The sequence below is a fragment of the Tasmannia lanceolata genome, unplaced genomic scaffold, assembly GCF_043159265.1.
Source record: "Tasmannia lanceolata isolate RefF3 unplaced genomic scaffold, GAP_Taslan_0.1 ptg000020l, whole genome shotgun sequence".
Taxonomy (NCBI): Eukaryota; Viridiplantae; Streptophyta; class Magnoliopsida; order Canellales; family Winteraceae; genus Tasmannia; species Tasmannia lanceolata.
In genome coordinates this window covers 3871026-3896500 of record NW_027518697.1, presented here as the reverse complement: position 1 = coordinate 3896500, position 25475 = coordinate 3871026, and the positions used below count along the sequence as shown (strand labels likewise).

At 37.8% G+C, this 25475-nt stretch overlaps 1 protein-coding gene and 1 long non-coding RNA gene across 2 annotated transcripts; both read left to right on the top strand.

Annotated features, from left to right (window-relative positions):
* The first annotated feature begins 2602 nt into the window (after window positions 1-2602).
* On the top strand, window positions 2603-21719 carry LOC143854982 (uncharacterized). The gene is made up of 7 exons (XM_077365135.1): window positions 2603-3014; window positions 7459-7606; window positions 9291-9482; window positions 11971-12099; window positions 16840-17009; window positions 17877-18007; window positions 21301-21719. Exons 1-7 carry the CDS (start codon window positions 2804-2806, stop codon window positions 21376-21378), a joined length of 1059 nt encoding a protein of 352 aa, XP_077221250.1. The 5' UTR covers window positions 2603-2803; the 3' UTR covers window positions 21379-21719.
* A 1024-nt stretch (window positions 21720-22743) lies between these two features.
* Window positions 22744-24451, top strand: LOC143854442 (uncharacterized). The gene is made up of 2 exons (XR_013237521.1): window positions 22744-23171; window positions 23437-24451. It is a non-coding gene; the product is annotated as an uncharacterized LOC143854442 (long non-coding RNA).
* The last annotated feature ends 1024 nt before the right edge of the window (window positions 24452-25475 follow it).

Genomic DNA, 25475 nt, shown 5'->3' with positions numbered 1-25475 from the left:
CCAAACCTAAAAAACTCACCGTTTCTAACTTTGCCTCCCACAGTGCCCGTGGGAAATAAGGTTGGAAATAAGGCAACTTTCCAACATCTTGGATAAGCTGCTGTTGGGATTGGATACCCTTCTTGAATAATTTTACGTTGGGATTGGCTAAGCTTCTTATCGTGAGTGTTTCCTATATATGGTACTACAATTACTCCATATATAATAGTAGAGAGAGAGAGAGAGAGAGTTGTGGCTATGAATGCAATAAGATCTCCAAATGAACATATAAATAAGTGAATGTTTTAGAAAGAGAAAGAGAGGTGGCCATGAATGCATTAACATCTTGTATGAACATAAACATAAGTTACTGAATATTGAAGGGAGAGAGAGAGCATTTTTAATATGCTTGCTTTTTGTTTGAACATGACAATGTAAGACAATTATAAAGCAGGCTTAAACTAGTTTTTGCAAGAAGATGTCTACAATTGTTGTCTTCGAGCTTAAATACATTTGAATAGGGTTGTTAGGTGGCCCCTTGGGAAAACTTGTCCTTACTTATTTGCTATTTTTCGAGGTATCAATGTGTAAAGGGGAGTGGATTCGTTGACAATAGTCACGTGAAAGACACCATATAAAACAAAGCAGAAACCAAATCTTGGATTAAGCAAAGTGAACTCAAGCGGTGGCAAACGAAAGAAAGAGACTGATAGAAAGTAGAATTATTTATTTGGTGTCTTATATTTAGGTTTCTAACAGGTGTTGATGAAAACAGATATTTTCTATTAATCTTGGATGATTTACATATAGTCAAATAGTGCTTATATAGAGCACTTAGGTGATAAACATATAATAAAATCTGGATAACCATTGAAATAAATTATTCTAATCTAACCTAGTTGCCTAATCAATCTAGGTTACATCATCTAACAAACTTGCCCAATCTACCTCCAAGATGAACCAATGGCGAGGTCTTAACCCAATCCGATGGTGAGAACTGACATATTCTAAGTTCTTTTATTAGAAACAAGATGAGTTTTGGTAGGAGTTTACATTGTAATTCTAGTTGCATGAAGAGATATTTTTTCATTAGGATGAAGCTCTATATAAATAGCTTAAGGGTGTTAATAGATCTAGACGGTCCGATGGACCATCCGAGTCCGAACTTAAAAAGATAAAATCTAGACACATTACTAAGACCATGGACATATTTCGGGTCCTGATCATAGGATCTGAAATGATTTCCTATCGGATCTAGGCAAATAACAAAAAATCGTGGGACAACCCTAAATCCAATTTTATTATACAATTTTATGAAAAAACCCTCCAATTTTTTTACCGTCCAAGTATTATTTCAAGGGTAATTTAGTAAAAATAAGTCATATTTATTTTTCAAACAATTTCTATTTTCTGCATTTGGTCATTCATCTCTCTCAAGTCTCAAGTTACCCTTTCTCTTCCTTCTCTGACCGTTGACTCTAAGGCCCGAACTCATTACCTTGCTGCTCGCCCTCGTCACTGCCCCTTGTGATTGCACTCATCCTCTTCCAATGCCCCGTCCGCTTCTAAGAATTTTAACTGCGTCCAATGTGAGTAGGACCTGCTAGGATACTCCGATGGATAGTCCAATTTGAAATGGATCACGGCAGAGAAGTAGGATCTGAAGAACACTCCAATTCGAATCCGACCAATAATGGATATAAATAGTTAGTGACTGAGGCATAGCAGGTCGAGCAGGGTCAAGCCTAACGCAACCCGGCTAACTCAAATTTCCAGATGGGGCCAAGTTAGATCAGAGTAAGTTCAGTTAGGCTATGGGCAAAAATAGAAAAATAGAATTAAAAAGATAACCCTAAAGATTTTGAATGGCTAGGATCAGGGGTGCAACTTGGGTCAGTCAAGTCGGATCTTCCATATCCTTACCCTACCGAAGAAATTATCTCGGGTCGAGTCAAGTTTTTATGATAGAACCTGAGATTCATAAACCTGACCTTACTGTCAGGTCGGATTGGGTTAGGTTTTTAATGTTTAGTTAGGATAGTGACTAACTTTCAAGATTGTGTAACACAACAAATCTTCACAAACAAAATCCCTATAAGGCTCTGTTTCTTTCAACGTTAAAGGGAAGCAAAACAAATTTATACCCATTTCAAGTAGAAAAATAGGTTTAAAATTTGTTTTACACCCGATTCATGTCGAAAGAAACGGCGCCAAAGTGACTTAAATTTTAGTCATAAAGTGCATAAATTTAAGAAAGGAAACTGCCTTTTCAAATAACAAAATTAATCACTTCATTGAAAACAACTAATCAATATTTAGGAAAATATGCTGTTATATTATTCTAGATTAAACTACTAATCAATATTTTGTTATGTCATTCAAAATAACTTTATAATAGGCCTATAAGTGTCAGGTTTCGGGTTTTTCTTCTTTAAACTCGACCCAACCCAAGACACATGATTTCTACACGCGACCCAATTTATTCGCGGGTCGGGTTGATGCGGGTCGGGTTCAACCCTATCCAGGATCATCTTGTGCCTAGATAAACGGTGCCGATCATAATAAAACAGGTCTCGCCTTCTACGAATTAGCTTGATGGGACGTGAGTAACGGGTCGTTAGTGGGGAGAGAGATGGAGATTTTATATGGGGGCAATCCCCACGCAATGAGAAAATTATTAACTTAGAACATTGAACACCTTATGTTTGGCCCATTTTGCCGTCCGAATCCTCTCTCCCCACTTTCTTCTCTTTCTAAGTGAGGCTTCCTTTCTTCCTATATCACTACGCATTCTTCTCCCCTACTTCGTTTTCTCCCAACAGTGATGAAGAGATATAGAAATGGACAAGTTTGGGATTTCGAGCACGAAATGACTCTAACCCGAGATGGGTCTGATGTAATTCTTGGTTTAGATGGAGGAACCACATCGACAGTCTGTATTTGCATGGCAATGCCCTTTTCGGATCCTATCCCGGACCCTCTCCCCGTTCTAGCCCGGGCCGTTGCTGGATGCTCCAATCACAATAGCGTTGGAGGTATCGATCCTCTTCTTTTCTTCGTTTGGGTTCTTTGGCTTTTTTTTTTTTTTTGGGTTTCTTTTTAATTTTCATGTTTCCTTAGTTTTTGATCCTGTGCTTGTTGGATGTAAGTTTCTTTTCCTCAATTGGGTTTTTTATTTTTTGCTTTGTTTTGTCCTTTGAATCTAATTTTCTCTCTTGGGTATGTTTTTTTTTTTTGCTCTTAACATTTGTTCTTATGGTTTTAGTTGCGCCTCTCTCTCTCTCTCTCTCTCGTTCTAGCTCTAGCTCTCTGTCTGTCTTCTGAATTTCTTATGCTACAGGGTCAGGTAAGGTTTTTTTTACCTCTGCTTATTAATTTAATTTGTTTCTATTAACCATGTGAAAACTTAGTCTATAAAAAAATAACAACAAAGCATGGTATACAAGGACCCAGGATAAAGCCAATAAAAAAGGGCCCAAGATAAACGATTGGCCCCTCACTTGCATTTCCAATAATGTGCTAACTTTTCTTCTTTTGAGTTGTTGATGTGTTTGCTTTGATCAACTGCGAAGAAATTAATAATCTCGTGAAATATAATATGTAAACCCCAACAATGGGGCAATTTTTCGTTAATAAGCTAGAAGCGTTTAGTGACTCCTCTTTGATCCCTGCCTAATTTGCAACATCCACAACAAGTTTTATGCCACTCTGTAATGCGACTCAGCCTTAATTGCATTACCATTATCAAAATCATACTTACCTGATGCTCCTTAGTAAGGGTGAAATCTTGATCCAGAAGCTAACTTCTTCCCCAATTTAACGAAAGTGCACTTCTAGCAGGCTTCCTCTTAATCAAGATTATGCTTATGATTTAAGTGATTACGATTTCCCCTTTTGGTAATGCCAAGTGAGTATATTTAAAACTTGATACACTTCTTTTAGATTAAAGTTTCAAATGAAGCCTAGTTCAGGTTTTCTTCAAAAGCAATCCCAACTCCTAAGAATTTTAGAATACATTTTAAGAACAAATCTAAATGATTAAATTGTAAAACCATATATCCCTAGAAAAACCTAATAACAATGAAGTCCTCCTACACTACATCTTTTCGAAGGAGTTGCCCTATATTGTAACCCTAAATTGTAGCCCTCAATAAAAACCTAAATTGTAACCCTACACTACATCTTTTCGAAGGAGTAGCCCTAACCTACATTACCCTCCCTTGCCGACAGTGTCTTGTACTACGTACTTCCTTTTGCTTCTATTGATGCTTCCAATGTGCTTTATGTTTATTTCCCATGATGCTTCCCGCACGTTTCCTATTCACTTTCCCCATCAGCTCTTTAGTATTTTTGACTACTTGCATTTTTTCTTCTTTAGAGACCTCACTTCTTATTCTTGCTTCTTGCACCACTTCTCACAATTGCTACATGCTTTGGGAACTATGATAAAAAGTAAAGACCGGAACACCTGCTTCACCGTGCTTGGATTCGCTGCTCTCAACAAAATTGACTCATCCAAACCCTATGGTTGTCCAAACATTGTATTATCTCATATCCCGAGAGAGATTTCCAAATGATTCCTTTTAGATGCTTGAAATTGGTCAAGGACTCCACTCTGAAGTGCAACAGTGACAATGCCCATTTAAACACCTCCAGAATAATATCTATAGTCACAACTTTGGTCTTGTTTGTGTCATTGTTGAAGAACCCGAAATTTATTTCATCCTCAATGCCCATGATATTCTAAGAGGATCCTCTAGGGCACCTATCTCTCAGATTACTGATTGGTTGGCAGAAAGGTTTTGAATTTCCGTTTCAGTTTCAGTTTTAGTCGCCACGGAAATTGAAACGTTTCGGTTTCTGTTGGAAATTTCGGTGGAAATCGTGTAAACTCATAGAAATGTATGAAAACATATGCAAATAATAGAATTTTAAGAAGAAACTCCATGAAATGCTAGAAAAAGTACAAATACACACTTGGAAACAATCACATGAGCTAGGAATCCATAATGGTTTAATACTATCAAACACCTAATCCATTTAAAAAAAAACCATCAAACACCTATTGACATCAACTGGCGCTCATGTCTTATAATTCAATACATATCATATTTCACATGTAATTCTTATAAATATTTATAAAAAATACATACACTACATTTCACACCAAATTCATCTTAGATATAATTTTGTATTACATATCGCTATCGTATACCACTTAATGCATTTACTATTGTGGTTCGGTATTGTTTCGGTGGGGATGGAAACAGAAACTTCCGATCATTTCGTATCAGTTTTGGTGGAAATTTAAAACCATTGTTAGCAGTTGGCTCTATCGTCACAAATTTCTCCAACATTTTCCACAATGTCACTATATCTTGTATTTTTATAAAATGACAAAATCCCAAAACTTTGTGAGATTCTGAAAAATCGTCATGATATTTTCATATTTTATTTTGGGCAGTGATAAATCGACCCCCATATATCTTAAATCAACCCCCATATAGGGCAGTGCTGAGAGAGAGAGAGAGAGAGAGAGAGAGAGAGAGAGAGAGAGAGAGAGAGAGAGAGAGAGAGAGAGAGTAGGGGTGTTCATTATTCGGTTATAACCGAACCGAACCGAATTGGTTCGGTCGGTTCGGTTCGGTTTTTTTCCTTTTCGGTTTGGTTTCGTTTTTTTTTTTTTGGAAATTCGGTAATTCGGTAATTCGGTTTCGGTTATTTCAAAAAAAAAATTTGGTTAACCGAAATAACCGAAATTTTGATAAAAACCATTATTATTTAAAAAAAAAAGTGCTATATGGGCACTCCGTAGGATGATCAAAACCGTCCATTTGATTGATCACAACTTAATTAGGGTGTGCTCAAAAAATCATTTCGATTGGATGATCCTAGCCCTCCGATCGAAACCGAGATTTTGTTTTTTTCCCTCTTTTTCTCACACTATTCGGTTAACCGAAATAACCGAATTTTTTATCAATTTGGTTTCGGTTTTTAAAAATTTCGGTACCAAAATTTGATAACCGAAATTATTTTGGTTCGGTTATAACCGAATAACCACCCGTAAGAGAGAGAGAGAGAGAGAGAGAGAGAGAGAGAGAGAGAGAGAGAGAGAGAGAGAGAGAGAGAGAGAGAGAGAGAGAGAGAGAGAGAGAGTCGATTTAAGATACTAGGGGGTCAATTTATCACTTCCCTTTATTTTTTACTGCGAAAACATCACGAATTCCCCACAATAAATTCTTGATATTATTTTTTATAATTTATTTTTATATTTTTATATTTTTAAATATTTATTTTTCCATTTTTTCTTCATGAGAAATTCCCGAGAAAAATATTGGTGACTATGGTTGGCTCCACATGTTCGTATGTGTTTTGGTTTTTTATGGTCATTTCCACTTGATTATTATCCTTTTTTGCATTTTATTTTGGTTTATAATTAGCTTTTGTGGGCGTTGGGATATCTTGTTGCCTTTCTTTTGGCTTTTGGTTTTGTACATTTGTTTTTGCTTGGTAATTTTAAGTTGTTCCTGGGCTTGGGTGCAAAAAAAAGCATGTGGGCCCACATTTTTGGGGTGATCCAAAGCATTCATTTGGAAGGCACTTTTATAGATAGGGTGTGTATGAAAAATCAGATCCATAGGATGATCCTAACCCATCCAAAAGTGGAGGGGAAAATGGACAGACGCTGTTTGTCCACAAATCTGCCCATTTATTCCCTCCACTTTTGGATGGGTTAGGATGATCCTATGGATCTGATTTTTTGTGGACACCCTATCTAGGTAAGGGCCTTCCAAATGAATGCTTTGGATCACCCCAAAAATGTGGGCCCACTCTGTTTTTGAAGTCGAGCGCAGATATGCTTATCTGCGCTCGAGCGCGGGAACGATGTGTGGTTTTTTAATGGGTTGGAGGTGAGTTCGCCTACCTTGATCTGGTTTTTTAATGTATGCTTTTATAGTTTCTTTTGCATCTTCTATATTTTTATGAACTCTAAGATTTGTTTGTCGTATGATATATTATATTATGCCGGTCAAGATTGCTGGATATAATTTCATGTGCTTTCCATTCTTACTATGTTATGATGAGTATGAGAGCCAAGTTGTTGAGTTTTATCAAATAAAAAAAGATGAGTATTATGAGTTCCATGTTGTCATACTTTTATCACATACACAACATTTTGGATTACCATCATTGTCTTATTTACTAAATAAAATCATTAAATTAATTGATGTACTCAGTTTAGAACTTGAGATTTCTTTTGATTTCCGGTATGGTTGGTGATAAATGACTCGATGATTATGATGTTTTTCTTTGACAGGATGATTACGATGTTGTGTCTTTATAATTCTTTAATGCCGAAAATAATGATTTAGAGTTATCATAAAATAAGAAGTGGTGTCTTTAATTTATAAGAAAGGCACTTTTGGCATGATGATGATGAGTTTCACACCGTGTTTTGTTTTGTGTTGGATTCTTCAGAAATTGCGGCCAGGGAGACAGTGGAGCAGGTTATGGCAGAAGCCCTTTTGAAATCTGGTTCTAATCGCTCTGCCGTTAGAGCTGTTTGCTTAGCTGTATCTGGGGTCAACCATCCCACGGATCAGCAGCGGATACTGAATTGGCTTAGGTTTGATTTCGTAACTTTTCCTCAACAAAGCAATGTTCACTATCAGTGCTTTTACAAGTATATTTCCATTCATGTTCTTTATCAACAATGTCAGTTTACTAGCATCTAAAAGCTAGGCATAACTTTGTATTTGTTAACTTACCAACTTCTCCAAAAGCTTAAGCTGTTGGAGAAAGGTGTTATTTATCTTTTATACTTTAACACTCCCCCGCACGTGTGGCCCACTTGGAAAACACGTGGCACATGTGGTCCCACTTTGGGCTGACCATCGCATGTGGATTTTTTGCCATCTGGGAGGTTTGAACTTGAGACCTTTGGCTCTGATACCATGTTAACTTATCAACTTCTCCAAAAGCTTAAGCTATTGGAGAAAGGTGTTATTTATCTTTTATACTTTAACAGTATTCTATTTGTGAGTACTTACTAGTTACTACTATTGTTATTGTGTGGAAAAAAGTTACATTGATAGTCCTTGAAGTGTTGATATTATTTACTTTCCCAAGAAACTTCAAACTCACATGGTTATTTGAAAATAGTGAATTGAAATTCTACGTGCAATTTACTGTTGTTTCCTTTTGGTAAACATCTCTTTGTACGTTCTGGGAAGAACTATTCTAGAAATATGGAGAATTGGGATCTTAAGATATGGTGTAGTGGGCATGATGATGATTAACAATTTGCCACGTAATTATTATCTTTATCTGATTCCAAGCGATAGTAAGAGAGCCATGGATTGCCAAGGAAGGTGTACCTTGGTTGAAATCAAGTTCGGTGGCTCTGAAGTGTAGGAAGATGTTAGTCTTAACTCTCTTTCTTTCTTCTTAGTAAAGTGTTATCACTTTAAAAACAAAATCCTTTGACTCTTAAGACGCATTATATGCTGGATATGTTGCTTCTTCTTTGTTAGTGCTTTTTGGATCTTCAAACATTACTTTTTACCCGATCAAAGAAACAAAAGAGGAAATATAAAGAAGCTAAGTTATTTTTTTCTAGTTTATACACACACATACACGCGCACATCTACCCTCTTCCTCTGCTTCTTGCTGGATATAAACCCAAACACTGACTTATATGTCTCTTAGAGAAAAGGGGTTTGGGCATAGAGGAGAATGGGCAGAGGCATGGTGTGTCCAAAGATGTTAGGAAGGTCCTATTATTGATCTAAAGATCAACTGATGGGTGAGCCATTAAAAAAAACGAAGAAGCAATGGATGGGTGATGATCCTCATCGCCACTATAGCAGTGAGGGCAACTGCCAATGCAGTAACCATAGAGGGGATACCAAACACCATACCAAGGCTAGGTTGCTCGGGCCACCCTATGACGAAGGAAGAGGGAGAACCATGTTTTTTCCTTGCTCTGCACCTTCTTTGAGAAAGAGCCATACATGTGATGGTGTAGTTTTGGTCCTCAAGATCTTCAATTGAAGAAAATAAACTCAAAGCCTGCTCTTTTATTCCCATCTTTTGCTTGCATGCTTGGTTGGATATCTTTGTAGCAACTTTATAATTATAGGAAGCATGAATCGTTATAACTTTAATATTTTTTGTTGGATGCTGAAGAACATGAGCATCCAGAATAGGCTAGACATATTATCTACTTTGTATTTTTTGTGTTCCTTAATTTTAACATCTGATTATTTACTGACTGCTTCTGAATCTGTTGTCACTATCTTTGTTTTCAGAGACATATTTTCAAGTGATGTCAAGTTATTTGTTCAAAATGATGCGGTTGCAGCTCTGGCAAGTGGGACAATGGGAAAACTCCATGGCTGCGTATTAATTGCAGGAACTGGGACCATCGCTTATGGGTTCACTGAAGATGGAAGAGAAGCCCGTGCTGCTGGTGCGGGACCCATTTTAGGTGATTGGGGGAGGTAAGTGTTTAACCATTTGGATTCTAATTTTGGACTTCTCTTTTTCTGTAAACCTAGGGCAGCCTATACACAACGACAAAGGGCTTTTTTTAACTATAACTGACAAAAGATGTGATTCTGATCTTTAGTGTCTACTTTTTCTTTATAATTTACCGTACCATGTTAATCACTATTTACCATTAATAGACCTCTTCTATTTAAGAACCACCACACTCCTGCGATTACCATTGCTTCTGCTAGTTGGAAAATCGTGGTATGCAGCAGGATTGACAGATTATTTCCCCTCCATGAGGGAAACTACAATCTTTGCAGAAGCTGGAAAATGAAACCAGGTTGTGGATAATGTGACAAATTTTCTGGTTTCTGTTTTTGCATTGATCTCCAAGTCCAAGCACACCATATTTTTTTCTTTCTTTTGGGCCTTCCAGAGAACATGTTGGGGGTCAGCCTTGAACATTGAGTAGCAGATCCGTGTTATTATAAGATGACTCATCTAAGGAATTGAGAATTGTACATCATAAAGAAAGACTCAATTTTTTAATGTTGGATACGGAGTGAAATATTGGAGAAAAAAAACACTGAAATTTTATGCAAAAAATCCTTTAGATATTTTGGCCAGATAGTGGAGTGATGAGAGGTAATGAAAGCCATGTTTTATAGATGCTTGCCCTTTTGGAACTTCGTAAATATGGCTGAAAGCTAATATCACAATGGCTGATTGATGTCGTTGATATTTGAAGAAAAGTAAGCCCAAAGCTTTCTACCCACCCCACGCCCCTTTATTATTATTTTCTTTAAAAATACTGATTAAATCAAAGAAGAGAAAACAGATTACAAATGGGACTGAGGTTTCGCATCGTAGAGTCTCCCGAAAACACCCAACATTTAGCTAATTTGTTTGCTACATCATTTGCCCCTCCAGGAATACCAGAGGAGTGAGACACTCTTCTACTAATATCCACAATCTCATCTATATAAGATGCTAATCTCCAGGGCCCATTGCTTCTACCCACTGCCCATGAAATTGCATTGGTGGAGTCCCATGAGAGAATCATTAAGCTCCCTCCTGAAAACCTTCAAATCCTATCAGCACAAAGAAGGATCAAATAATATTCCTGTTATCGTCCCTAACTTCACATCCCACTACAGCAGGCCTGGATTTCCCGTGTAACATCCATCAAAATTGATCTTTATGGAGTTCAATGACGGAGGTTTCCAAGGTGCTTTGACCTTCCTTCTAGGAATGTGCCCAATCAGAATTTCGTTCCATTTTCAAGTGAAGTATTGGAAAGAGGAGCCTTTGAAGTTTGAACTCATCCCTAGATAAAGCACAGCAGATTAGTTGAATTTGATATTCTAAATTAGATGTTTAAATGTAGATTCTTTATCCTTGAAAAAGCTACCATTTTTCTCTTCCAAAAGTGCCCAAATCATGGCAAAGGAGACATTTGCTGTACAATATGAACAAATTATCCACCAACATCTCTTCCTTTTTGCAAAGAATGCATCCGCTCTTAAGATTGAACCCTCAGTTTTGATGGTTAACAGTTAACACAACAGTCCAAGTGAAGGCTTTGGATGTTAGGGGGAACAGTACCATTCCAGATTCTTTATCACTTACATGTTGGATTGATTTTCATTGGAAATGGTCAGCCCAGTGCACGAGGCTCCCGCCATTGTTGCGTCTGGAAATGAATCTGAAAAAAATATTTCATTGAGAACGATCCCTCGGATCTGGGACCCACGCGCCCACACTCTTCTATCCTCCACAACCTGAGAATATAAGATTCCTCAAGCAAACAAAGCAGATTACAGTCATTCCTAAACTCAACATCGCTTAGGTTACGGACTTAAGGTCAAACGCCCATTCCCCAATTCCTCTAATAACAAGTTGTATGACCCGTGAATGTACCTAATTTTTTAGTGCTTATGTACCTAAATCGATATTGAAACTTATTGGGTAAGAAGACAGTCTTGGCTCTTGAAGGTTTGAGTAAATAATGAACAAAGTGCCTCTCGAGTAAATGTATGAAGGTATAGTGCCAGTAGGCATCAGATGAGAGGTCTACATAAGAGCAGAAAGACATGGGACTCTTTTCTCAAACATTTCTATCATCTATATTGAATGAGAGAATACAATCATTTATTCTCTTCAGTATTCTCATTTCTCATCAGCTTGGGATGACCTCTACCTTAATGATGTCTGTAATGTTTAAGTTAGTTTCACTGTCCTTTTAGCCATTCAAAATCAACCAGTAAGTGGTGTTTAATCTTCCTAAATGATGATTATTGATGTGATTAGTTAATTGGAGAACATACTACTGAATTTCTTTACTTTTTTTTTGAATGGTTACTGAATTTCTTAACTAATGTGGATGTAGTTTGCGCATGAACGGCTAGGATGTTAACTTGGTTTTATTTCCCTTAGTTTACTTTTACATGCTTTCATGAGAAACTGGGAACATGATCAAATGCACATATTATGCAGTGGATATGGAATTGCTGCACAAGCATTGACTGCTGTGATAAAGGCTCATGATGGTCGTGGCCCTCAGACAATGCTTACAAGTAGTATTCTGCGCATGCTTGGGCTACCTTCGCCAGACGAACTCATTGGGTGCGTTTTCTTTTGCTCGAGACTTTTACCCTTCTTTATCATATTGATGCATGACTTGGATCTGGCTCACATGTCTGCACTCTGCTTGTTGAAATGAGTAGCAGACATTTGATATAAGGTTGCAGTCTCACAGACACTCTCTGCGGCATAATATACATATATATATATATATATATATATATATATATATATATTATGGTATCTATTTATTGTCTGTTATTTTGGTGGTGCTTTATGCTTTATTCAAAATGAAAGCAGAATGATCCTTGTAAGAGAGAAGCTATATTCTCTCTCTCTCTCTCTCTCTCTATATATATATATATATATATATATATATATATATATATATATATATGTATATATATAGAGGAAACTGTTGCTATTTCTTTTGCTCGAGACTTTTACCCTTCTTTATCATATTGATGCATGACTTGGATCTGGCTCACATGTCTGCACTCTGCTTGTTGAAATGAGTAGCAGACATTTGATATAAGGTTGCAGTCTCACAGACACTCTCTGCGGCATAATATATATATATATATATATATATATATATATATATATATATATATATATATATATATATATTATATATTATGGTATCTATTTACTGTCTGTTATTTTGGTGGTGCTTTATGCTTTATTCAAAATGAAAACAGAATGATCCTTGTAAGAGAGAAGCTATATTCTCTCTCTCTCTCTCTCTCTCTATATATATATATATATATATATATATATATATATACACACACACACACACACACACACACACACACACACACACACACATATGTTTGTGTGCAACTATCGAAAGACTACTTATGGATCAAACTAATTGCAGGAACGGATGATGTAAATGAGAAACTAACCAATTAAATTCTGTAACCCACCAATTGAATTCATTTGCAGCCCTTTCTGATGGGGTGATAATTGCATTTCTATCTTGCATACATGAAAACAACAAGGATCAGGCAATATAATTGCTATTTCTATTTTGCTTTAATTCTATCACTTTTACCTCTTATACCCCAACCAACAATTTCCTGACCATTTTCTACAATGACACATGCTTTCCTGTATTAGGAGTTCACTTTCTTTGTATATCAATTTTCTTAGCCCTCATTTATAAACATTTGAAAGTTCTTATGGATTTCTTCTACTACCTGACCTCCCTTAGTCTCGACTATTTCCATGTTCACTAAATTGTGGTGACAAAGTATTAAGAATAGTACTGAATCACAAAGAACTCGAAAATTAAGGAAATGAACATTAGAATAGAAAGATGAGACTTGAGAATATGTCCATTTTTTTGTTTGCATTTCGGTTTTTCCTACACGTGTGTGCATGTGGCCTCTCTCTCTCTCTCTCTCTCTGTATATATTGTTATAAATTTATAACACAAGGATAAAGTAACGAAACCAGGAATCTGAAGTAGGAAATAAAGAAGAACGGAGATAAGATGAAGAGGGAGAAGGAGGAGAAGATGAAGAGTATTAAGAGGGAAAACATGAGAACAGAAGGGGGGTTGTTCATGTGGGTGAAAACAGGGGCGGAGCCAGGAATTTACGGTTGGGGGGGCCAAATTAATTTACACTTGTCTGCATTGGTCATTGGGGGGCCATGGCCACTAAACTAGCTTGGGATGCATGTGTAGCCATGCACCATATAAAGGAATTTTGCAAGTCATGGGGGGCCATGGCCCCCCTCAAGCTATATGTGCCTCCGCCCCTGGGTGAAAACCCAATCCACCAACATGTTTTATTTTGCTCACTTGTTCACCTTACTTAAAAATTACAATCACTGCCCTTAATGAGTAGGGCCCTGAATAATAAGTCACTTAATAAAAATCCAATAATAAGTCTCTTAAAGCGGCTTAAACCTGAAAAATAAAAATCCAACCTATGCCACCTTTTGTCTAGTGGGCCTCATCCTATTCTTTTCTATCCCATTCTTATGCACCCCCTCAAATTGGAGCATGAATGTCCAACTTGCCCAAAGTATCATGGAAGCTAGCTGAGAAGTGAAAGGAACAAATGGTTTTGCAATGGTCTTGGAAGCCACTTGGTTCTGCAAAAATGACAGCCGATCTCTATGTGCTTAAAATCCTCTCTTGAAAGACCAGATTAGAAGCAATGTGAATGGCCGCCTGAATGTTGCAATAAAGTTTAATGGGAATTGAAACAACAACTCACATCTCTATAAGTAGTGAGGGAAGCCATATTAAGTCACTTATAGCATGGGCCATAGATCTATACTCTGTCTCAGCTGATGGCCCAGCCACAACTGACTGTTTTTTACCTTTCTATGTTACTAGATTACCTCCAACAAACATGCAATAGCCACTGTTGGCTTTTTATCATTATGGGATCTAGCTCAATCTACATCACAATATTATGTTGCTCCCAAATGTTCGTCATTTTGATACAACAATGCTTTTCCTAGAAATCCTTTGAAATAGCGAGTTATGCGAAGAGTGGCCTCCAAATGATGAAGACAGAGAATGCGTGAATTGACTAGCCACACTCACGATATATGCAATGTTCGGGCATGTGATAGTTAAATAGATAAGTTTTCCTACCAGTCACTAATACCGAGTAGGGTCATGCAATTGATTTGTAGTTTTATTGAAGAGATGATGATTAATATCATTTATCTCAAGAGGGCTATCAATTGGCTTTGCTTCTAGTAAATCTGTGTCATTAAGGAGGTCAAGCACCTAATTTTGTTGAAAAGTATAGATACCTTACTTGGCAATCTGATACAGACCAAGGGACCATTGAACATTTGGATCAATCCACAAGGACATCCTTCAAGAGGAGCCCTCTTTTTTACGATCTCTAGAGACACGATTCATTGATCGACATCCCAAAACCATTGATCAAAGATTTTACCCTTCGATCGACAGATCCAACTATCGATCAACAAGTGCGGGATGATGGAAACAAATTTTATTTTTAGTATGTTTTTATTTTCGTTTCATTATTTTTCTTAGATGTTTCCTTAGGCCCTTGTTTGGTTGCCCAAGATGTGGAAGAAGGATGGGGGATTTATGGAATTTGAAATACATGGGCGCTAATGTTCCCTCCCCTCATCTACCAACCAAATTTCACCAAAATGGAGAAATTTGGGTGGAAGAAGAGTAGAAAAGGTCTTGTCTTTTTCTCTTTCTCTCTCTTCCCTATCTCTCTCTACCACACTCTATATTGTTAATGACAACCCTACATTTTCCACTACTCTTCTAGAGGATTGTTGCGCAACCAAACACCACTTACCACTCTTCCACTATCCTTCTAGACATCTTCCATGCTTGTCTACTCCCGTTTGACTTCTTATTCCACTACTCTCCCAGCCACCTTTGAGCAACCAAACAGAGCCTTTTAGAGAATTGGGAATCGGTTTACCTCAAAATTTGATTAAAAGTAAGATCATGGGTCCACAAAAGAACTTGTATTGGTTTTGTGGTAAGATTGGATAGATACAATCGGAATTTCATACGGTTTATGGAGCAAGCCTATTGATGGAGCCCGATAATCCAAATTGGACTATCAAAGGTATGCAGTATGCAAAATTTTTATTGTATCGTATCCACACAGACGGACCACGTTAAATTACTTAGCGGTGACCCACTGAAGAATTTATATCACTTTCATGATACAATCTGATGATCTCTATAGACCCCAACATGTTTATTGTACGTGGGCCCATTTTAGATCTTATACAATGAAGGAAGATAGAGCCCACATGTCAAGCAGATGAGGCCTGTTAGTCGATGTCTATGTATTTGATGAATGGGCCTTAAAGAGTCTATTGAAATATCAAAATTGTTAAAAAGACTACGGCTAGTAGATTCATTCTTAACAGACAGTATGGGCCAACACTCTATGGGCCCTGCTTGTGTCATGTCTATGTGATTGGATCCATTGTTCCGACTGACGATCATAAGTCTGGTCAAAACCCATTGAGAAAACCTCCATCAGTTGATACTACGTTCTTGATCCAGCAAACCTCTTTTGATTGTCATGTTTGATTTAGGATGTACACATGGTGCTTCTACTCTATTTTGAATGAAAGTAGCACTGCATCATAATCTCCATATTTTGATACTAGGGTTCTAATTTAGATCTGGATCAGAACCCACTCTGATACCATATTATAAATCTAGAACATAAGGATAAACTAACGGAACCAAAAATTTGAAGCAGGAGAAGAATGGAAAATGAGATGGAGGGAGAAGGCGAAGAAGAGGAAGAAGAGAGAGATGAGGAAAAAGTGAGAAGGGAAGTTGTTCATATGGGTGAAAACCCAATCCACAAACATGTTTTATTCACATACGGTGTCATCCATGTGAACAGTTACATAGCTAAGTCTTACATGGCCAATCAGAAAATAACAAGATTACAGATTTGTGCCACTACGCATGATTTGGAGCCTCCATTTCACACTCGAAACCCTCAGTTTCCTATAGCTCCACCCTTGCTCTCTTTCGAAGGTCCTTGACTAAAAGTTGAAAAACTCTCTCAAAGTAGGCTAGAAAAGTCCCTCCTCTCTCCCTCAGTCTCTCTTTGCCCTAGCCTCTTTAGATGGAAACGTTAGTTAACTGATTCCTTGAATAAATACAGGCTCTTGAAAGCCAGCACTGCTTAGAGCGATGCCTTTATTAGATGGATTTTTATGAAAGTTTCATCTACGATCCTGTAGTTTACAACTGATTTTCCCTTTGTTTTTTTACTTGCAATTCAGGTGGACCTATGCAGATCCATCTTGGGCTCGTATTGCGGCACTTGTTCCCGTGGTGGTGTCCTGTGCAGAAGCTGGTGATCAAGTTGCAAATAAAATTTTACTAGATTCTGTCCAAGAGCTAGCTGCAAGCGTGAAAGCTGTTGTCCAGAGACTTGGTTTGTGCGGTGAAGGTACATTGCATTATTAATATTTAACAGAATATCTTTTTTTTTTCCTAATTATTTTGATCTCCGTGCCTTTCTCATGGATTGGCTGAAAGTTCTGGTTAGTTGTGTCAATGAAATAAGTATGTTCTTGCACGCATCAACAGACAATAAAGCCTATTTTTTTAACAGTTGTATCTTTTTCCATGTTTTAACTAAGATTTTAAGTTTTCTCTCTCAAAACACACACACACACACACACACAAAGATTTTAAGTTTTTAACTGTCAAGATGGTAAGGTTGCTCCATTGTGACCTGGTGGTCACGGGTTCGAGGCAAGGAAACAGCCTCTCTGCAAAGCAGGGGTAAGGCTGCGTACATCTAGCCCTTCCCAGACCCCGCAATGGGGGGAGCCTCGTGCACTGGGCCGCCCCAACTGTCAAGATGGTACTGTCTTGATTAACAAGAAGAGTCATGATGCATACACATCACACACGTATTTGGTTATCAGGACAGTTGATCTTATGCACCGTCATTAGTCGACCCACTGGATCCAGGTCCCATACCGAATGGAGATCCCATCTTTTGGATCGAGGTATGCGAACAATCAATGGCTTGGACATAAAAAAAAAAGACCCCTTTTTCATCACCCTAGTCATGGGCCAAGATCATCTAATAATGGAGTGGCCAAGCACAGAAGGATGGACTTGTGATGGCCTGAAAGATTTATGGACCTAATTGTCATACATGTTGCCTTGGGCCCATGCCATACAATGACTGTTCTTGTTAATGAAAGTGGCAAGCATTTAGAAAGTTTTTTTTCCGTTTTACATATGCCCATTTGTTGTCGTTTATTTTGTGGGTTTTTATTTCTAATGTATTTATGAGTTGCAGATGAAAAGGATTCTTTCCCACTTGTCATGGTTGGAGGTGTCCTTGGAGCTAATAAAAACTGGGATATTGGAAAAGAAGTTGTACAGTGTATCTCCAAGGTCTATCCAGGAGCATGTCCAATTAGACCCAAGGTTAGTATGTATTTTAGTCATTTTAAATTTTGTTCTGTTGTGACTTTTGATGGAACTGTGTGAAATAGTGCTTATTGGAAAATACTTGGCTGTGATTGAGGAGATGTTGGAGCTAATTTCAATCATCTGCCTCTAGTCGTGAGAATGAATAACTCAAGTGCAGCAGAGACAGAAACCTCAAAATTCAACCAAAATACCACAACTGTGTATGAACATGAATATTGTGATGGCAAGAAAGTGAATAATATTTCGAGTATTCGGCGCAACTTCCTGTTCCTGGTCAACATTTCAATCTTTGTAACTACAGTGTGAATGTGTTACCATTTAAAAAAAAAAAAACTACTTGATAGACTAAGTTACAATTGCACATTTCTCTACCCAGGATGTGCTTCTTATTTGGATTCTTGTGATTTTAGGCACTTCGAGTAATGAAATAGCCTACTAGTTGCTGAACTCACATGTGAGCCCTCTGGTAGTTGAGGAACTAATCCAATGGTGGCAGGAGTCCTCATCCATGACCACCTAATTTAAGCATGTCAATTAGTGGTCATCTCCTTCCTGACTTATATGTTATATACTCAGGGCTGCAGAGTAGGATGCTTTGCCACGCTTGAAAGCTAAATTTTTTGACAAATAACTATAAAACAAATCTGCAGTAAGACATATAATGCTTGAGATTAAGATGTGAGATATTGAGCATTGCCTTGGCATAAGCTATTGTTTGTTTGGTCACGTTAAACCACCATTAATGCTTCTCAGGAAGGTTTCAATTTGGTTTTGTTGTTTCCACCCGCTTGCTTCTATGGTAGATGTAAATACCCGAAATATCCCTCCCTTTAAAATTCGTCCCCCCTTGTGAACCAAGGGTAATTTTGTCATTAGAGTTGGATTAGAATTAGGGCTTCTTTAGAAAAGCCTATAAATACAACTTTAAGAGAGATTAAGAACCCTAAACCGGGCGAGGAGAAAGAGAGGAAGAACGTGATTCACGAAGAGAGAACGTGAATCGAGGTAAGATTTATGTTCTACATAAGATTTAACATATTATGAACACTAAAACAAGGATTAAAGTATTTAAAAGATATGATTTGTGATCGATATGACTTAAAATAAGAACCCTTTGATTGATCTTGGATTCCATGGGTTTGGTATCGCCCTTCGATCCCCAGCGAACCCAAGATCTGGCCGTTATGTCATAAAATTTTAGTTTCAGAAGCTTAACCTAAAAGATTAGATTATTTTACAATAATTATTCGTACCGATTCGGGGTGTGGAATTGATTTAGATGGATTCTTCTCGTCGATACGAGTCTAACGGATCCGACCACGCGCAAATCGGAGCTAAAACGAAAAAGTTATGTTCCGTTGAAGTTTTGGAAAAATCGGGATGAATCTGAATTTTCGCAAAAACCAGTGATGAATAGTGCTGCGGGCGTCCGATGAATAGTAAACCGAGAACCCGAGAGTGTGATTTTTCCTTCGGAAGTCTCAGAGGCGTCCGATGAATAGTGTCGGGCGTCCGATGAATAGTGCTGGACTTCCGAATCTAGTGAAAATTTTGAAGTATTTTTCTTAATTTTGGGAGGTTTTAACCACTGCTTTGGCCACTATCTTAGGCCTATTTATTGATATGAATGCCCTTGTTTGGGATATGTATTGTGCCCTAGAAATTGTTGAAGGAATATATATTCGTCATTCGAGGCACGTAATTTCGTACTACTTTAGTGCTGCGATTTACCTTTCGAACATTATGCCATTGTTGATTGTGAATCCCAAACTCTCTGAATCTTTGGAGCCATTGATAAACTTTAAACTTGACTTGGGTCTTGCATGCTAATTCCGTTATTATTTGAAATCTATTGAATCTTATGGAAAAGAGACTTACATTGAATGCTTTTCCCAATATAGGAAACTTCTGTGAAATCCCATTTGTGATTCCTTCGCACTTGTGAACTTTGACCACTGTGTGACCATCTACATTGACAACCTTATGCAATATTCATGTGAATTACTATCTTTGAATATCGTATGAACCCTATTGAACCCTGTTATTTAGTACAGATGGAATAATTTGGACTTGTGAAACCCCTTTCAATTTTTCTAACTATATGAATCTTTGAACTATCAGACATCCTCTACTATATGAATTCACTTTGGAACTAATATGAAACACTCACTTTGAACTTTGAACACCTCCTTTTGAACTATGTTAACTTTGAACACCTTCTTTGAGCTGTGTGAACTTTGAACACCTATTGAGAGGCTTAGGTTATGTGAACTCAGAAAAGACCCCTGCTAGTGGGGCATAGACATTAGCCTATATGTGAACATAAGAACTGTGATCCTACCGTGGGCGGTCAGTGTAAGCAATAACACGCTTTTTGGACCCGTGGGCAGTCATGGTGAAAATAACTTGCTTTGTGGACCCGTGGGCAGTCGGGGTGAAAATAACTTGCCTTTTGGACTAAGCCGATGATCTCAAGGTGGTATCGTACCCATATTGATTACCTTTAGTGAGCCTTTGAATACTGTGACCTTCGAGGTGATTCTAAACTTGTGCCCTTATGAACCTTTGCTCCATTCTTATTGGACTTGTGTTAATCATTTTACTTGTGACTCATACCCTTCATACAGTTGTGAACCTTCCTTTTGTAGCATGCAATGATCCCGCTTTTATAGTGCGTTATTATGTACTGGGCTTTTCAGCTGACTGTGGTTATATTAACATATTCAGAGTTTCATCCTCGTGGAGTCGGCGAGGAGGCGCAGAAGTGATCTTTGATTTCTTATTATTGTTATCTTTTAGTACTTTTACATTCTTTAGACAGTGAGTATTGTTAGGATTATTGAGACTGTGTCATTTGATTCCGTACTTTGACTATTATGGGATATTGGGTTAGATGAGAGATTTGAAAAGAAATTGAGATTTGATCATTGGATGAATATAAGATATTTAAATTTGATTATTTAGATTATTGCAGGTGGTTTTGATATTTGCTTTGCTAGCCTTGTACGCTTGTGAAGCTTGCTTTGCAGGTGTACGGCGCTGTCGCACCCTTAAGCCTTGTGTTGTGAATATGTATGTGTGTGTGTGTGGCTTGGGGGCGTGACAATAGATTTTCACTTCCATTTCGGCCTGATGCTTTAGTGCCACTATTCGATTTTTATTTTATTTTTATGGTCTTATAAGATGACTAGAGATTATAAGACTAAAATTGTTCGAATGCTGCAGTGATGCCGTATCCAGCATCATTTTTTAGTACAATCTTCTAATGTTGTCATTATGTTTCATAGGTGGAACCAGCCGTGGGGGCTGCATTGCTGGCTTGGAATTTCTTCATGAAAGAATCAGAAGGTAATCTCAGAAGATGACCAAGGCTTAATTTGAGCGTTTCCCAATGAAAAACGTTGATTGTACAGTACATCCGCAGGGTTGAAAAATAAAAATTAAAAAAAAAAAAAGTGAAGAAAAAAAGAAGGCAAAATATTCTGAAATGCCATTTAGATAGATTGGTTGTTCATTGAGATTTGGCTGTTGGCATACTCCCAGAAGATTTTCCTAGCTTGTGTTACTGTTTTTGAACATATCTGGTTTTATTTCACTTTCACTATTTGTATGTATATTTGATTTTCTACAAGGTCCTGTTTAAGATGTAAAGCAATGGAGAAGAAGCTAAGAAAGCCCTGATGTTTGTTGGGTAGTTTATCGTTGATCTGTTTTTCAGCATACATTTTTGCATGATTACTTGTTCTAAACATTATTTAAGGCTCATCGGATACTATTTTTCTATTTTTTCAGGAAGAATTCCTGTTACTGTTACAACTATTTGAATGTGATGTGCAATTTTAATCTAATGCCATTACGCGACAGAAAACTGTCTGTCTCACCACAATCTGCCATTTTTGCATGTGGCTTGCAATTTATTCATAGGACGATTCAAGCCGTTCATTTAAAAGCCTTAGGAATCCTTCATCTCTTGAGCTGATTTTCGAGCCTCCACACAATTTTTCATGACACATTAACTGTTTGAGGTTCAACTCTCAGACTGGGGAAGCCTTTAACATTAGATCTGGAAAATTTCTACTGTAAATCAGATTTGAAGTTGGTGTTTGATGACTGAGAGCATTTAGATGAAAATTATTACTAGCAATTCAACTCCACATTAAAAATTCGTCCTCCGTGGGCTTAGTCGACAGTGATAACCCAGAGATAGCGGCAGAATTCTGCCTTTGCATTCAGAGCATGTAGTTACTACTTCCATAACAATTGAGTTTTAAAAGACTTGAATTCCTAAAGGTTTCTCTAGTTCAACCACAACTTTAGGGACTTAGTTTTAAGCTGGTTCTAAATATCTGAATCCATTAAGGGAGTTGAGCTAGTGACCACTATGACTAGTCTTGCCTGCTCGATATGCTAATTGCTCATTGGATGTATTCTAGGGGTGCAACTTGGGTCGGGCTCAACCCGAACCGGACTGGTTCAACCCGATTTTGGCTTGGGTTGGGTTAGGGTTAGGAAAAGCCAACCCGATTTATAGGGTTGAGGGCTTGGCAACCCGACCTCCGTCCTCTAATTCTATCATGATTTTATTGGGTTATGTTTTTTTCCTGTATTTTTCTATTTGGCCCAGGTGAACCCGAACCCAACCCGATCGATTTCTGTTAGATGGTTGGGTTAGGGTTGAGAGATTTAGAGGCGGGTTGGGTTGGGTTGGGTTAGGTTAGGGTTGATGGAATGCTATATCGGGTTGAGCGAGTTGCACCCCTAATTTTCAAGCCTTCATTGGCCCAATTTACTCTCAGCATGGGCTTATTTACAGTACTAGTTATGAGCCTCATTGGTTAAAAGTTAAAATCAGTCCTTGGAAGCTATCATGTCATCTATAGATGTCTAGCTGTAGGAATTTGTGACTGAATTATTTGTTATTGAGAGAGTTGAGTTTGGGGTCAGGATCATCCAACACCACTACCACACCTGATAAGCAGTAATCTTAAAATTCCCATTGTCAGCCCCCTCCACGCTTCACTTCTTACGCTTCCTTGCATTTATATTGCTTCACAAGTATTAACTACCATCATTTAATCTCCTCACCTTCTCTACCAAAACAGTGGAAAAAATAAAAAATAAAAATTAAAGACGAGACATACAGCAGTGGACTGTAGAGGTAAGATCTCCAGCTCTCCTTTTTACCTGAAAAAAAAGCCAAAGACCGAAATCTTTTCTTAGATTCCGAGTCCTGCTAACAGTAAATGCGCAGAAGATTTCTTCTTAGATAAGCTGAAATTTCTTATAGATCTCAAAAGTTCATTCTCATCCGTAGAGAAATCGAGGTTAAATAGCCGGAACAAGCGTTTCCGTTAGGGTTTTGAGATCTGCGGATTTGATTTTTAATCTTTACTTGTAACTTCTAATCGATTTTCTTCTCGTAGAATCTGGAGACGGCAATGATCTTCGCTCTCTCACAGTTTTGATCGATTTCTTCGCGGTAAATGCTGGATCTGAGGGATTCAATGTATAAAGTAAGGCTTCAATTTTTCTGAGCTTTTATTTATTGAATTTTGAAGCACATTTGCAGAGAAATTCTAATCTTTCAGAAAACGAGTTCTAAAGGAATCAAAGAACAGAAGATCTGCTAGAAATCGGGCTCTTTTTAGTGGAAGAAAGATCAGAGATCTGAAATCCCGCTAATTTTCAGAAAAAAATGTTCTTCAGCCGGATAAATCTTGTCCGTACATCTACTAGGTTCATCATCATCCCTAGTATCTTGTATCTGGCTCTGGCTCTGTTTTCAATCTGGGCCGTTGGATCTGAATCTCGAGACATCCGACAGTCCAATCACGGGCTCCCGTACCAGAAGGCCCCGAGATCCGCATCGCCGGAGATGTTGTCATTTTTCAACGGGTCGTCTGACGTGGCATTGCCGGAGGCGAAGAATTTGAGCGACCCCTTTTGGGGGATCTCCGGTGTTATTGTCACTCCGGCTAGTAGTTCTGGGCAAGTGCGAGATGGTCACGGTCACGTGCGAGAGATCCTACTCATTGCTAGCTTGGCCTGTGGGGCCCTCGCCGTCGCTTTGCTCGTCGCTACTCTTTCAGTGTTTCTGTTTCGGGCCCGCAGCTCTAATTGAGAGAGAGAGGGATATATATATTGGCACTATTATGTTTTGATAATTGCACAGAATTCGGTTGTCTTTTAGTACTTAAACAGTTCCGAAAAAGCTATCACATGCCATATAAAAAAGAAAAGACAAGCTGAGTTTGTGCAAATATCAAAACATAGTAGTGCCAAGATCAGTAATCTTTTTTATTCTCTATTTGCCCTTTTCATTCACTTTTGTGATCTCCCCTTGTCTATTTCCGTTTATCTCTGTATCCATACGAAACACAAGGTTTCATCGGCCTTAATTGCTGTTGAAATATATCCGATAAATTGGAAATATCTTTATCGGTCCTGTTGAGCAGTAAAAATTCCAACGTACAAATGGTGCTATGTTAATCAACCCGTTTTCTTATCGATTGGTGAGAGGATCTTGAAAACAGTAAGAGGCCTCGAAAACTGATTAGAAAAACACAAGGGTGTGCAGATAGTGCTAATTAATCAACGTTCATTTGTAGTAGGTTAAAAGCATCACAAAACAGGTCGGTTGAAGGTTAAATTGCAGTTTAAAGTCAAAACCTACTATTTTTTAGTAGGGATTTGCTAGGGTCCATCCCAAGAGGCGGCATTTCACTGCTCGTCTGTCGCATGTGAGACCAGCCACCTCGCAAATGATGAGAACAACTTTTGTCTCCATTCACGAGGTGGGTGACCTTGACATGTGACAGACCAGGCGCGAAATGGACCCTAGCAACTCCCTTTTCTGGTTACTTACCTTTTTTTTATTGTGAGTGATCCATTTTGAGATTAAAATCCAGAAGTATGTGGGAGAAAAAAAATCCCAGGAGATCGGTGGGAAAAAAAAAGTCCTATAAGTATCCTGGTAAAATAAAAATCTCATGTTTCGTTGACCGGACTATGGTGGGAAAAAAAAAACTTTTGTTTGGTTGCTTGAACTGTTGGGTAGAAAAAAAAATTCTTTTCAAGCTTATTTTTGGTTTCTAGGTTTATTTTTGTTCTTGGGGTTATTTTGGGATGGGATGAAAAGGCAATCATTACAAAGGTGGGATTAAAAAATTCACCACACAAGCAGTCATTACAAGAGTGGGATTAAAAAAAACCTAGTGCTAAAAGGCAACCAAACATGGGATGGGACCAAAATTTTACTAAAACTTCCTGGGACAAAAATTTAACTGGCTATTTTGACAATTATGATATCCACGCAATGTTTTAACTGTTAGTGCACTCATAAGCACATATAATTTTGAGAACCGATTGTGAGTGCCAAACCGATTATTAGACTCAAAAAATAAACGTAATTTTGAGTTCAATATTTGCTTTTGGACTCGCAATTGTTAATCATAATCTGACA

Bases quoted from the DNA above. Each gene is read 5' to 3' on its own strand.
- LOC143854982 (XM_077365135.1), top strand. From the start codon at position 2,804: ATGAAGAGATATAGAAATGGACAAGTTTGGGATTTCGAGCACGAAATG. The intron at 7,607-9,290 runs GTTTGATTTCGT...CTTTGTTTTCAG, and splicing joins CGGATACTGAATTGGCTTAG to AGACATATTTTCAAGTGATG. The intron at 9,483-11,970 runs GTAAGTGTTTAA...CATATTATGCAG, and splicing joins ATTTTAGGTGATTGGGGGAG to TGGATATGGAATTGCTGCAC.